Genomic DNA, 14429 nt, shown 5'->3' on the forward strand with positions numbered 1-14429 from the left:
CTTCTCTTTATAATCAATTGCATTTCGATCACTCATTTCAGTTTGAAGGGCTTGTATTTTTTTTAAAATACTAGAATGCCTACTTATTACAGTACATCTTCTTCTTGATAGCGTGCAACGATCATAAAACTTATGACAGGTATCATAAAACTTATGATAGTTTCATAAAATTTATGATGATTTCAGTGATTATACCAAATTGCATTAAAGATAATCTGTGAAAATGCTCTGCTGTTCCCAAATGTAGATTAAGTGCAGAGGAAAGGAATTTGATAGCATTGAATAAATGAAGGAAAATAACACATTTCTTGATACTGATCAAAGTTGAAAAAAAAAGACTGTAGCAAGAAAGATAGGCTAGACAGGACATTTAGAAATACTCAAGCCAACAATAAATATTCCCACCATATACAGAAGGACACTTGACATCTTTACCCGTGTGGTTTTATCAAATCAAAACTTTGGAAGAATACAAAGAAGGTAAAAAGGCTATAAGTGCCACTAATATGGCATCTGTTGCAACAGTAATACTTCAAAAACAAAACCAAACATGTCTATGTTTAAAAAAAAGATGTCTGTGCGTATAAGGATCTCCATCATTGCAGCAGCAATAGCCTGTATTGCATTTGGGATAGCAACTGCATCTGCCCTTTTTTATGCCCCAATTCTCCGTGCTTTAATAAGACTAAAAATCACAGGAAATACGCCACCCTTACTTCAAGAAAGATTGGAATCCCTTATTTAGCAGAATCCCTAGACTATATGAGGAATTAGAGTGACTTACACAAGCTTGAGTTGTGGTATGATAGACGAAAAGCTAAGCACGAGAAAATTTTCAAGACCCATATTTTGGGCAAACCCATAGTGGTGATGTTGGGCACAGATGCCGACAAATTCATCCTCACCAACAAAGACACGTTGTTCAGAAACCTGTGGCCCAAATTAGATTGTAGCTACAGAGGCAGGGTGTTGAGCTAAGGATGATATTGGCAAATGGAAATGGGAACTATGGGGATTCCAAAAAGTGGCTGGAGAAGGCAGATGCGATGAATGCTTTACATGTGTTAGACTCAGAGAGAGAAACTAGTCTATGAACTCTGACTGAAAATGTCTGAAATTTGGCATTGGGACCACAACGCCTACTTCCTCTCCATGTGACCTTACGCTAGTTACTAAACAAAAAAGAAGAGGAAAAATACAGTGGGAAAAAAGAACAAGATTTTCCATGAAAACCTGAATATAGATAAAGAGCTGGGAGTACACAAAAAGCACAGAAAAGATACTTCTATTGAAAATGTTAATAATGAACACTCCTCTATCAAAGTTAAGCTAGAGAGGATGCAAAAGACTTCAAAAGGAGAGGAGGCTGAACATGAGGTCCTCTCCTAAGCTTTTGCATTTGTAGAGCTTCCATTTTCATGCTTGTGAGGCATCTCATTATGATTGTGAAGGCATTTGATTAGTCTATTGACAGTGTCCTTATAAGAAGAGTTATCCTATATGTAATCTTTTCCTCTTTTAGCCTCACTTTCATTAAAATCTTTTTCAGGTCAAATACATCGAATGGGCATAAACATAACTAAATGGTCTGGCATTACATTTTTATCTATCCTATTTATTGCCAAAGATGATATTATATTGGAAAATTATTAAGGTATCTTGTACAGTCAAGAGCAACAATGAAATGAAATAAAAATGCATTATAAATTTTTGATAATTTTTTTTATGATTGGGATGGTCCATATTAAAATCATAAATATATACACCTTTGTAGCCAAAAAATAGGAATGAATTAAACTCAGCCTTTACTTTGATTGTGGATTAGCGAACTGTGAATTTAGTATAGCAATGCAGTGGCTCATTGGAGAAAGTTTCTGGTCTTTTCCGCTGCTTCTGAAATATTTATTACCAGGTAGTAAAGATTTCAACCAATTTTACATGATTTTTATTATCAAAACAAGTAGGGTTTATCCATACCTTTCACTTTAATTCAGGCTCTGTAAGTAGGTCAAATGAATATATTGCTAGAATTAATTTTATGATGGTTGCCCTTCGGCAACATGTTGACTCAACAACTGCAAGAGAATTTGGAAAAAATGAACACCTGACAAATCTTCAACGAGAAATAGAAGAACTAAAACATAGCTTAACATTGCTTCCAGAAGACAATGATAGACTTGTAACGATGACAGCTAAGAAAGATTCACAAATTTTTTTAACACCCATTAAAAAAAATAAAACTGTGCATATATATTTCATTAAAATAAAAACCCAGAAGCAGAGAATTTCACGGACGAAACCTAAAATAGTAGAAAATCTCCCATTTACATCAGCTTTTGGATTTTTCCCCCTTTTTAGGCTATTTTTTTCTGGGCAAATGCATTCCTTCACCTTTATCTCAATCCCTACTTATTGCAGTACATTGCTTTGTCTAGAAACCTAAGCAAATACTTATACTGCACTAGCCATATCCAAAATAGAGCTACAATTTAAAGAATAGGCCTTAATATTGCTAATATCCACTAATTTTTTTCTTCATGATAACTACATCGTCATGGAAAGAAGCTTTTAGGCACCAAGAAAAAGTCCTAACATGAGTAGTAATCATACACAAAAACTACAAATTCAGATAGGTTACAGAAGCCAAAAAAATGAACATGACACTGGCAAAAAGGAGCAGAGTTGAAAAGTTGCAAACCCTGTTGAAGAGCGAGGAAGCTATGTCCACAAACCAGACTGCTTCTGCAACAACTCAAAAATCTGCAAACCATCCGCTCTGAAACAACAAAACAAAACTAAATGCAGCTCCATATTTAATCCAGCCTTTGAAGACTGCATCCAGCGAACAAAATTAATGCAACATTCAATACAAAGTGTGAGAAGAGTAAATCTTGGAGCGTGCAAATGCCGCCAAGCGTCCTATCAAACATTAATAAAAGGATGCACCTGTTAAAACAAGCAATACAGGTATACATTCTTCCAGCTATTTTTAATATTATTATTTAATTTAAAAAATTAATTAAACCACTAGAAAAAACGGGCCGACCAATAGGAAAATTTAAAAATTTTAATAAAATTTGAAATTTAAGACATGAACTAGTATGAAACATAAGATATATTATTGTTTTCAAAATTTGAAAGTACAAATTAATTGTCATAATCGATATGAAAACAATAGTCTCTGCCTTTTTAAAAGGCAAGGACTAATAAAACAGACCACCACATTTTAGAGTTTTCAGTTGCCTCATTCTAATTAATTTAAAATAATTCAAGTACTAAAGTTTAAAATTGTTTTATTTTAAAAATAATTTTATAATGATTATTTCTGTTTTTCTATTGGCTGATGGCTATTTAGCCGGGAGTTTCATTGTTTTTTCAATTCCAAAAATACAATTTTTTCCTACTCTAAATTTTCCCGTGGTATGGAAGCTTCTGAGGAAGCCTGGAAACTGAACGCTGGAATCTTCTTGAGAAGACTAGAAGCTATTGATTAATTGCAGAGATTCAGATGATTCGAACAGAGTATCGCCACAGAGACCCGCCTGGGATCATCTCATCCGGCAGCTCGGAGATCATCTCATCGCTCCTGGAATGGGTGTTTTCGACGAAACATTGGGGGAATTGATGCCCAAAAGAGTGATCTGCGTGTGGAAACCCTCGTCATCCAGTTGCTCCCCTGCCGTTTCCCCCTTGTGGAGCTCTGATTTCTGACGGATGATTGGATCGACACGAATCTTCCGGCGACCAAATTCGAGAGCAATATGGAGTACTTGGCGGCTCAGATGCCTCTGGAATGGAGGTACTATTTGTACAGGGTGGAGAACATGGTGACTCCGCAGGCGGGGAGTCTGGTGTGGTGTGTGAAGCCCGTCAAGGATCGGATCAGAGGGTATGCCCGCCTCTTCATCTCCTAGGCTTTCCGCAGAGGATACGGCGACAGGCTTCAGGTCTTCTCCTGTGATTTCATCGAGGAGGACTTGGTGACAGCACTAAGTTGCAGTACAGATGCAATCTCCTGAGCCTATTTAACGGGTCCAAGCAGAACCGTTCAGACATAGGCAAATAATCTGAATCTTGGTTGCCTCTACACTTGGAACCAGCCCATTATAAGAGCAGTGCTCCCTCGGGGTTCAAAGTCAAAATCTATCCATATCCCGTCAGCAAAGACATTTAATTTTGTCAATCTCTTCATCAATTCTCGTGGTCACTGTTATAAGACCTCAACTCAACATCCTAAAGAAGCTAAAACCAAAAATAATTTAGCCAAACCCAGACTAAACCAACGAACATATTCTGAATGTACTCATGCAAACAGAGCCCATATAAACAAATCTTAACAATGATGTATTGCAAACAAAACCCAATCTAAAATAGACTTTTTTAATTTCAAAAAAACTATCAATTTAGTTATACAGTAAACTTATCACATATTTGAGATTCAAGAATCTTCATTGTTGGACCAGTGGAGTAATCAAGGACTTGAACAATAATCCTATCTGATGGCCAAGACAAACCATAAGCTGCACGTATTGACAACTGATATACTAGTAGTATCACAATTGCCATGGAAACTCTTTCAACAAACATCATCATAGACATGATGAGACAGATGATTACGACTTGAATTGGTAATTGGGAAATTAAGGGAGATTAAAGAAGCCCTTCTCTGCTGCCAAATCAAGGCAATCTGTTGGGCCATGTTATTTCCCACCCTATGGATGCCTCATGTTCTGCGGGAAATAAGTTTACTACTTGCAAACAAACTATCCATATCTACTCTAATCAAATCTCTATATATGGCTCATGCCCGCAGCCTATTATCTATGAACACCGTAACTAGAATACAATTCAAATGCATCTCCTTCAACAACTATCATTGTCTCAGATATAACAAATAGTTATATACTTGTATGAAAGATTTGATGCCACGTTCATAAGGCAACTCAAGATGTCAAAGCAAGACATAACATGTGCACAGATTTGATGCCACGTTTAGTGATTCGCCACATTTTTGCATATCATTTTTTGTTTCCTTCCATAAGATTTATGTAAATTTGTCTTGATTTCCATTTCTCTTCTAGGACTTTGACCGTTTTTAATTGTTAAAATATATTTTAATATTTTATTTTATATTATTATTTCTCTCTAAGATGGTTATTTCTATCATACAGTTCAATTAATATCATCTGCACTATACTCCTAATTCTCTTAGTGAAGAATGCACTACCGACATCAAAGGCTATTTGAATGTTCAGAGTTATTGCAAAACCATAACAGCGAAATACAGGAAACAATGAGTTCACCCACAAAAAAGGACAATTATAGAATGAAAGGATGGTCAGAAGAAATTTTTCTTATGCAACATAATACCATTCCATTGCATGCAAAAATCTGTGGTTGCTACTAGATGAGAACTTCATAATAGCGAACTGCAGCTAACAATTAAATAGAATTTTTCATCTCCTTCTAACCTTTGTAAATAACTCTATTTTGAGCAGCTCTTTGGCATCAAACTTAACCTTACCTATATTTCCTTTGATCTTCCTCTCAGGTGAATCATAACAAGACTGTAAATAAATAAAAAATGCGTTCTATGTAATCCTGTCTATCATCATATATATTATCTGATTAGTCTTTTTCTATAAGAATTTTTCTCTTTCTATTTCCTAACACTCTCTCTTGAAAGCAAATTGGCTGCAGTATATATTGAGACATTTGGGTATGCTACAGCAATAACTATTTGTCCACATTCTTAAGTAATTTAAAAGATATTCAGAGCACTAATACAAGAATGGATGTTTTATTCCACACTTTTTATATTTATATATATGATCTTTGATTATTTCAAACAAAACTGGATGGATGACTTGTTTTCTTGACATAATCCTTGATTTATGTACCATTACAATTGAACACCGATTTATGTACCATTACAATTGAACACCCAATTGTCTTGGTGTTCTTATCAGAACCCACAGACTTGCATATACATTCCTTTTATACAACCACCATGCACTATTCAATATATTCATCCTCTGCTCCAATGTTTTCTTCTTTTTAGAAGTTCTGTTTAGATTTAGTTTTCATAAAATCTTGGAAGAAATGAGAAAGTTCCAATTGGGGCTGGGAGCCATATCTATTTTTAAAGATTTTATTCATGAGAAAGTTCCAATTGAGGCTGGGAACCATATCTATTTTTAAAGATTTTATTCATGTTCATTTTCAGATATGCTAGTTTGTTTGTAACAGAAGTGCAGAAAATGTGAGCATTCATTTTTTTTTCAAACATTCTATTAATGTTTGTTTTTAGGTATGTGATAGCGTATATTATAATATAATGATCCCTTCTAGAAATTTCGCAGAGTGTAAATATAGCTATAAGTCTATGTAATATTCATATCTTTTAAAAAAAGTTTTCAACTATTAATTACGCGGAAGGCGTCCCTATACTGAAGTGTTCCAACCTCATAATTTCATCGACCTATTTGCTAAGAAGCAATGCAAGACGATTGAATTGTTATTGATCGTCAGATCTTTAAACGTGTCAGACGTACTAATATGATATACGGCAATATACGCACAGATACGCAAAGTCCACGTGCCAGACGTACTAATATGATATGCGGCAATATACGCACAGATACGTAAAGCAGGTGTCGTTAATGTCGTTAATGTTGAGGACGATCAGTCCAACTCCATGTAGAAGACGTGGCTATGACAGATGGAGAGATACAAACATTTCCGTGCCATGGTGTGAGTTATGGACAGATGAATTAATGGCATATGAGTTGGTCAACATTAAGCTGGTACAAAATTCAAAGTCTCAGCCAATTGAATCTAATGAGAAAATCTCACACTTTCGTATTCCAAATTTAATAGATGACCAATTCCCACATTTTGTTGAAAATGAACTTAATACACGATACCTCATCAAATCTAAATGAGATTTTTTATGATACTTGTGATCTCTTCTCATCTTTGTATTCTCAGATGATTTCATTTTGAACCTCTTTTCACCGTCCATCTGTACATCGTGACTCAGATGAATTTGTCCGCATTTTCCTGCATATGGGACATCTTTCCATCATACCCCAATTTCCGGTTGCACTCATTCCATTAAATTGCCTTCTTTTGCACGTTTACAATTACGAAACTTTCATTTGTTTTCTTCGATTCAGCAGATTTCATTCGGCATGGTTTTACCGAATTTTGATTTTCTCTTTCCTTACTGCTTTGTTTTTTTTCGATTGGTTTCTACTTTGGATTGCTTAGGCTAATTGCTGTCCATACAGCTTCTTGCCTCTGTTTTTTGTTTTTAAGTATCTTTGACTATGGTAACCGATCTTACTTGTGTGTGGAATGAATAGGTGTTGTGACAAGATGTCCACTCGTTCTGCAGTTGCACAAGATTGATGAAGGCAACAGGAATACGCTGAATACTTACACCATCCTAGGAAGAAATTAACTGATTTTTGTAAGGGTCTTGTTTCACTAAATGAAATAGACAGTAAGAATTTCTTTTAACAAATGGTATCTAATACGTATGCCCATCTGTGCTCTCAATTTAAGGTTTATTTTATTCTTCTTATTGGATTGATATGGCAGGTAGATATCACCGATCACAATGCAATAATAATGTTTAAACTTGATAAGAAATTTCTGAATAATGGAATATAATATTTGACGGTGATCTGAAATCCGAATGTACAGATAGAACGATTTATTGTTTATAATGGTGCTGTCTCTTGCATCCTCAATCAGATATATATTCTTAAAAACGTTATCATTAAAAAGTATATTTTCAAATATCCTAAGTCTACTCATCCTTCTTGATCTTTACCTATAAATAATTCTATCTGGGAAAAAACAACATTAACTATGAATTCATCAAAACATATTCTATGAACTCATAAAAACATATTCTATAAACTCAGAAGCAAGTTTATACAACAAATAATTGTTACGTTTGTGCTCCACTACTAAGTGTTATCTTTTTGAACTTTTTTGAACTATGATCTGAAATTCGAATGCATAGATAGAACGATTTATTGTTTTTAATGGGGCTATCTCTTGCATCCGCAATCGGATATATATTTATTTTCTGTTATTATGTTTATTTTCTGTTAAAAATGGTTGTTTTAGGTGAACTAGACTAAGCGGAGACGTTTATAATTCCTTTTAAGGTTGTGTTAGGGATCTAATTTTAGCTCCTAAAATGGCTGGGTTTTAAAGTGTATAAGATTTGATTGAGTATTTTGTAAGATTCCTCGCTATTTTCCATTCTTCCAATCCCATAGATCACCATTTCTATTATGCCATTTTCTTGCATGTTTTCCAGTTTGACTCAGGATGTCCACCATTTTTTTCCCCTGTACAATGGAGTTTGCTTTAATAGGTTTAGGGAAAAGTTTATTTGCTCACTATTGTGTTGTCCACCGATTTTGCTTCAGAAATGTATGTATTACTGTGGTCTTGTAATGTTATATTTCTTTCTTTCATTTGATTGTTTATTATATTAATATGTATAGGCTGGGATGACTTGTTACATCTAATAATATGAAATATTTATAAATTTAACTAAAATAGATATGTAAATAATTATTATTTAATAATATTTTCATTGAATCGTCATAGATTTAATATACAGTCAAATGTGCTTGCAATCTTAAAATCTCCCAATTACCGATCTCTTTATGCAATATTTTGATTTAGCTTTTTTCTAAATGTCTTAATTTATAATTAAAATAATTCTTACAATAATTATACTTATTTGCTTTAAATGATAATTATCTACTATTAATTAAATGCATGCATGTCAGTCAAATTTTTTATTTTATTTGAATAAAATTTAATTTATAAAACTTGTGACTTATGACTTTGCAAAAAAAATTGAATTTTTTTAGAGCATTATTTTTTTTTCATTTTCCAATTAATACAGATCTGTTATTGTATGCAGCAGGTCTAAATCTAGAGGGTTATGAAGACAACAAACATTGTGTAAGAAAATAAAATAAGAAGGGATAACAAATGGACTGTGAGTCCTTCACACTCTGTTTTGATCAAATGATTGGGACGTGTGTTTCTTACTCTTGCTTTTGTTATGAGTCTCTTTATTTGAAAATAAGCAATATTTAACTTGTATTCAATTGGTCTATTAAAAGTTGTCTGTATACAACATAAAAATTATTTCTTACCAAAAATTAAAACATAACATATTTACCTTTGGCGTCCTTATTGCAACCTTAGGTGCAATCACTAGTTTATATTATGTTTAAAACATGAGGCAGTCAAATCTTAGTTTCTGCACTTGATTGTCTTTTTCAATCTAACATTATGTGTTTGATATTATATACTATTTTTAATTATTTTAAACTCTTGGAATCAAGAACATTACTAACTAGCATTTAAATCTGATTCTCAAATTTTTAATTGGAAGAATAACTAAAGAACAGAGAAAATTTCTAATAGCTGACAGCTCCAATTTCCACTTTCAAAATTTAGTGGTTTTGTTTCATGCTTCATATTGAAGATATTAACTATTTTTTTTAGTTCTCCATTCTCTATAGGGCAGAGACTCCAGCTCTCACAAGAGCTCTTGTTTATTTAATAAGATTTTTCAGTATGTATTCGTATGTATTCAGAATACAAATATTTTTATTCAATCCAGGTATAATACAATCTTTTAACATTTAGTTCCAATGGATAGAGATCTGTGAAAAGGATAGAGCGGATAGGAACATTAAAATTGAAAAGGATAGAGCAGATAAGAACAGTAAAATAAAAATAAGGCCATATGGGACCTTAAACAGAGAAAAGATCAGTCAACGAACATAAACTATTGCTTTAGCTTTTTTAAATAGGTTCGGCACAGATTATATTGGTATGGCATTGGCAATGCAATTTATTAAAAACTTAAAAGACACGATACAATTACAATAATAATAAGAACAATAAAATTATTGATGACATTTTGCATTTAATTATTGACAACAGTTTATATTTGACATACTATTTAAATATTAAAAAATATACATGACACAGAAAACAAAATATCTAGTTTAATATAATGTTTTGACAGACATTTTAAATTCAGAGTCTTCAATAAAAATGATTTTAACTCCTGTCTTTATACGTATGTGCACAAAATTATTAAATGCTAATGAAAGAAATTCACTTAAAAATCGATAATATGTATTTAACTGGTCGAACTTTCATCTGTGCTAACATTTAGAAGGCCCGCTCTATTGCCTGCAGTCAACAGATTCTGCACAGATGAATGCTCTCTTGTGTTGCCATATGCCCTGCCATACACCATCTTTTCCAGCATACTCTCCACCTCTCTCATTGTTGGTCTATCCCCTGGATTTTCCCTTGCGCACTGCACTCCTAATCCAATTAAACTAAGCAGACAACTGCCATTCTCACAGTATTCCAATTCTTCACCGGCAATTTCAGTTGTAGCTCCACTACTGAACTCACCTACAGTTTGTTCCTCCACCAGCAGCCCTCTGTCCACCACTTCCTCCACTGCCTCAGGGAATGCTCTTCTCACCCATCTCGGCAATGTCTTGTCCCCACTGAACATATCATCACTGGGCCTCTTTTTAGTCACCATTTCAAGGAGGAGAATCCCAAAGCTATATATATCCCCTTTCGTACTCACTTGTCCTCCCAATCCATATTCTTGCAAAATAAAAAGTGATTTCATTGTCCAGAAAACATTTTAATTGAGGGAAAAAAGGAAGCCAGAACAAATCAACACACAAATTTGTTAAAAATGTGGGGCTTGGGTTTTTACCTGGAGCAAGGTAGCCTGCTGTTCCTTTCAATCTGGACGTGCTGTTGCTTACATAAACGGGGGATGTCAATAGACGGGAAACTCCAAAATCAGCCACATGGGCTGTCATGTTTTCGTCCATTAACACATTTGAGGGTTTCAAGTCGCAGTGAACAACTCGGGGAGAACAATCGTGGTGTAAATATGCCATTCCGTGTGCCACATCAAGTGCAATCTTCACTCTCATCTTCAAACTTGTTGGTAAACAGATTTGTCACAGAAGGATTTGCCCAATGGAGTGAATGTGGCAAAAGGATTTGCCCAATGGAGTGTATGTGGCAAATCGTTCACAACAGTTGGATAGGCCCTTGATAGCCGGCCTTCCTCTGCGTTTGGAGGGGCAGCTCCCTCGTAAGATATAATTTTTAAAGGGTTTTTCAATTAAAGAATCTAAAACTTCAAAATTTAAGAGAAAGTTGTGGAAGGTGAATGCACCACACACCCTCACAACCTTCGGAGATTAACAAGATCGATAACAGAGATACCCAAGAACTACGCTTGAAAGCAACCTGTATTATTAACCACATTCATTATCATCTGTAAACATTCGCATAGCACCATGAGAATGTCCACTGCAACGTATAACAATTTGGATTTTAAAATAAGAAACCCAAAGTAGATCTCATTTCATTTCCTTGCACCAAGAAAAACGATAGAGATTTTTCAATTCAGAGATAAAAAGTGTACATACTTTCCAAAATTTATCCCTAGATCAAAATTTCAGCATAGTGTTCCCTTATTTTTCCAACCAAAAAGTCCCCTCTTTTACAAAGCCAAAAGGTGTCCTTATATAGACATAGAGGTTAATAACTACCTCTCTGAGGTTAATAACCACCTCTCAAATATGTGATTTGGGTGAGGTTAATTAACCTCTACAAAATTAACCAAGAAAGGCTTGAAACTTAGACCTCACACCTTCTGAGAGGAAGATTGAATAATTAATCCTTGTTGATCTCCTCTTCCTTCAATTTTGCCTCTGTTTCTTGCTGCATATCCGGCAACCATCGCAATCCATGAAACCACGTTCCATTCAAGCATTTCAACAAATACTTTTCAAGCATCCACGAAGCCTCCCCATTAATCTCCCATTGATTACTCTGAAAAATTCTCTGCACTTTAACACCCTTAAATCTGCCATCAACTATATCCATTTCATCAATGTCCTTCACATTCATAATCCACATCCTAAAAGAATAGATGTTGATATATTGGGAGCACAACTCATAATGTCAATGAAACTAGCAACTAAGATTTGAACATAAGGCAACTTCTCCAACCACGTCGGGCTCTGAATTCTCTCTATATCTGTCAAACACTCCTCGGCTTTAATTAATTGTATGAAGAGAGACCTTCCAGATTAAGTGTTGTCAGTTGAACGTATCCACTTATGTCAAGAACTTTGAGTTCTAGTATTATATCTGTGGATTGATAACAGAAGATGGAGCATGGATTCGTCACAACCCCAAGAATGCTAAAGTGTTTATGGGTTTTGTGGAGCTTATGGAGTCTGCTTCACCCAAGAAAATGTTCAATTATGTAGCTTTGCCAAAGGATTCAAGCCAAGACAGAAAAAGACTCACTCTGAGCAAAGGCGAAGCACCAAAGATCAGGACCGGCCTCAAGGGAAAAAAAAAATTCTCCAAAGGAAGATTCATGTCGATGCCTCCCTGGGAATGGAAAGTAACAGAGGGAAATCTCAAAGGCCTTGTTCCGTAGCACAGATCCAGAGGTATAGGAGGCCCCTTCAAGGGCTTCAAGCCCACAATCTTTTTAATGGCCCTTTTCAGCGGCCTGTAAATGGATCTCACAGAGTAAGTCAGTGTTGTTCCACTGTCAATGATCACTCCTCCATTGCCGCCATGTTTGACCTTAAATGCCCTCAATGGAATCGGAAGGGCTTCACTAGAAACGGTCACACCAATCATGGGAATGTACCAGAGCGAAGGATTCAAGCCATTTTGCACCAATCTCAGAGTATGCCCTCCCCTGAAATCAGCCGCTGGCCTGAAAAAAAAAGGGCTTGTTAGTTTATGGGGAGAGTTAATGGGCAGCAAGCAATATGAGAGTTTATACGAGATCTTGGGACCCAATTGGGAAAGCAACGACAATGGGCCTCTTCCCAATGGTGAATGTCTCGTAGGCAAGAACACCGGCTGTAAAAGTTGAATCCGCATATGAGTAAGTGTATTGGCATCCTTGGAGGCACCGAAGGCTGAATGGCTCCAGGGCTAGGCAGAATTGATCCTCGCAGGGGAGACGTTTGTATGTGATTGATTTCCTTGGATCGAGAAGTGACCTCCTCTGTTTCATGCATATCCGACAGGGTTTGCATTGTGTCCAGATCAGATCGCTGCCCGTGTCAATTATGGCCTTCATTCTCACTCCCGGTGTTCCTACTGCAAGAGACATAAGGAATTCTCCGTCCCCAACATGAACTAGTGTTTGAATCCCCATAGTGAGGTTCCCGATTCGTGTCTGGCTTCGAAACGCGACGGATCTGATTTGATCCAGAATACCCAAGTGATTGTCCCTCCGATTCATATGTACCCTAAATCCCAATCCCCCTTTTTCAATCGAGGAATCGTTTATGAGCATGGAATTGGAAGAACCTATTATGGAGGTTAATTGGAGAATCAACAACAATTTGAATCTCATTCCCCCCATTTTCATAATCGGCCTGAGCTCGAAGCCCATTCTTCCATTTTCATGTTTGAAGATAAGCTTAATGAAGCTTCTAAAGCCATGGGCCAAGAGGAAGATACGATCATTTCATCTGTCAAGCATTTCGTTAAACAATTTACATGCCTTGTTAATGCTCACCACCTTCCTATTGAGGCATTATATCAAACGATCTATAACTTGTGGTTGTAGTTTCATCATTCCAAATGCCATGGGTTGAAAGTAGAGACGTCCAGATTAACCTCGACTCCAGTGCAAAAGACTTTCCTAAATGACTCATCAAATTTAAAAATTACAATCTTTGACCTCTCCTTTTCATAAAGAGCCATAGATCTGGTAGCTTCATCTACATCCAACAGATCGAATCCCCTCCTGAATATATGAATAGGGCGACCCTTGTTGCTGAAACCAACCTTGGAACACCGATACAGGTTCAAGCAGAAATGTGTAAAATTGTGAATGAAAATCAACAACTCTCCAGACTTGAGGATGATAGCTTTAAATAATCTTTCACGCTGAGGATTAATGGCTACTAACTCCACTGATTCTCCACAATCTGGAACAATTGCACGCCCACAGTTGCTACTTATATCAAACATGTCTCTTCTCATTGGAGCCAGCTCCTACGCTCTATAAACAATGTTGAACGGATATTCTTCCTCAATTGACACCTTCGTCTTTAGTTCCACTTGCCGCGGACATGAAAAGAACCCCCCACAAAGTTTTATTGGCCCTAAGTTCTTCAATATGCCTGGTCACTAAATTATCACTCTTTACCTTGGACATCTTCTTCTTCAACTTGTTAACAAACTCGTCCTCAGCTTCTTTCATTCTTGAGTCGACCAAACTTCCTTCTCACTATTTCTCTCAATTTCGAAAGCCTACAATTTAATGGCTCCTCTGCAAGCCTGAT

The 14429-nt window shown here is 35.7% G+C and overlaps 2 protein-coding genes and 1 long non-coding RNA gene across 3 annotated transcripts; 1 reads left to right on the plus strand and 2 right to left on the minus strand.

The window, feature by feature from the left end:
• The first annotated feature begins 7165 nt into the window (after positions 1–7165).
• LOC149565426 (uncharacterized) lies at positions 7166–9086 on the plus strand. The gene is made up of 2 exons (XR_016361495.1): positions 7166–7474; positions 8957–9086. It is a non-coding gene; the product is annotated as an uncharacterized LOC149565426 (long non-coding RNA).
• Positions 9087–10195: 1109 nt separating this feature from the next.
• LOC149565427 (putative LRR receptor-like serine/threonine-protein kinase At3g47570) lies at positions 10196–10988 on the minus strand. The gene is made up of 2 exons (XM_089816317.1): positions 10799–10988; positions 10196–10683 (listed from the first exon to the last, which is right to left on the minus strand). The coding sequence occupies exons 1-2, from the start codon at positions 10986–10988 to the stop codon at positions 10196–10198; spliced, it is 678 nt and encodes a 225-aa protein (XP_089672443.1).
• A 787-nt stretch (positions 10989–11775) lies between these two features.
• LOC149565428 (aspartic proteinase nepenthesin-1-like) lies at positions 11776–13378 on the minus strand. The gene is made up of 3 exons (XM_089816318.1): positions 12924–13378; positions 12418–12841; positions 11776–12000 (listed from the first exon to the last, which is right to left on the minus strand). The coding sequence occupies exons 1-3, from the start codon at positions 13376–13378 to the stop codon at positions 11776–11778; spliced, it is 1104 nt and encodes a 367-aa protein (XP_089672444.1).
• Between the last annotated feature and the right edge of the window lie 1051 nt (positions 13379–14429).

Source organism: Cupressus sempervirens, chromosome 3 (assembly GCF_028749045.1).
Source record: "Cupressus sempervirens isolate cs-2001-9-10 chromosome 3, ASM2874904v1, whole genome shotgun sequence".
NCBI classification, from domain to species: Eukaryota; Viridiplantae; Streptophyta; class Pinopsida; order Cupressales; family Cupressaceae; genus Cupressus; species Cupressus sempervirens.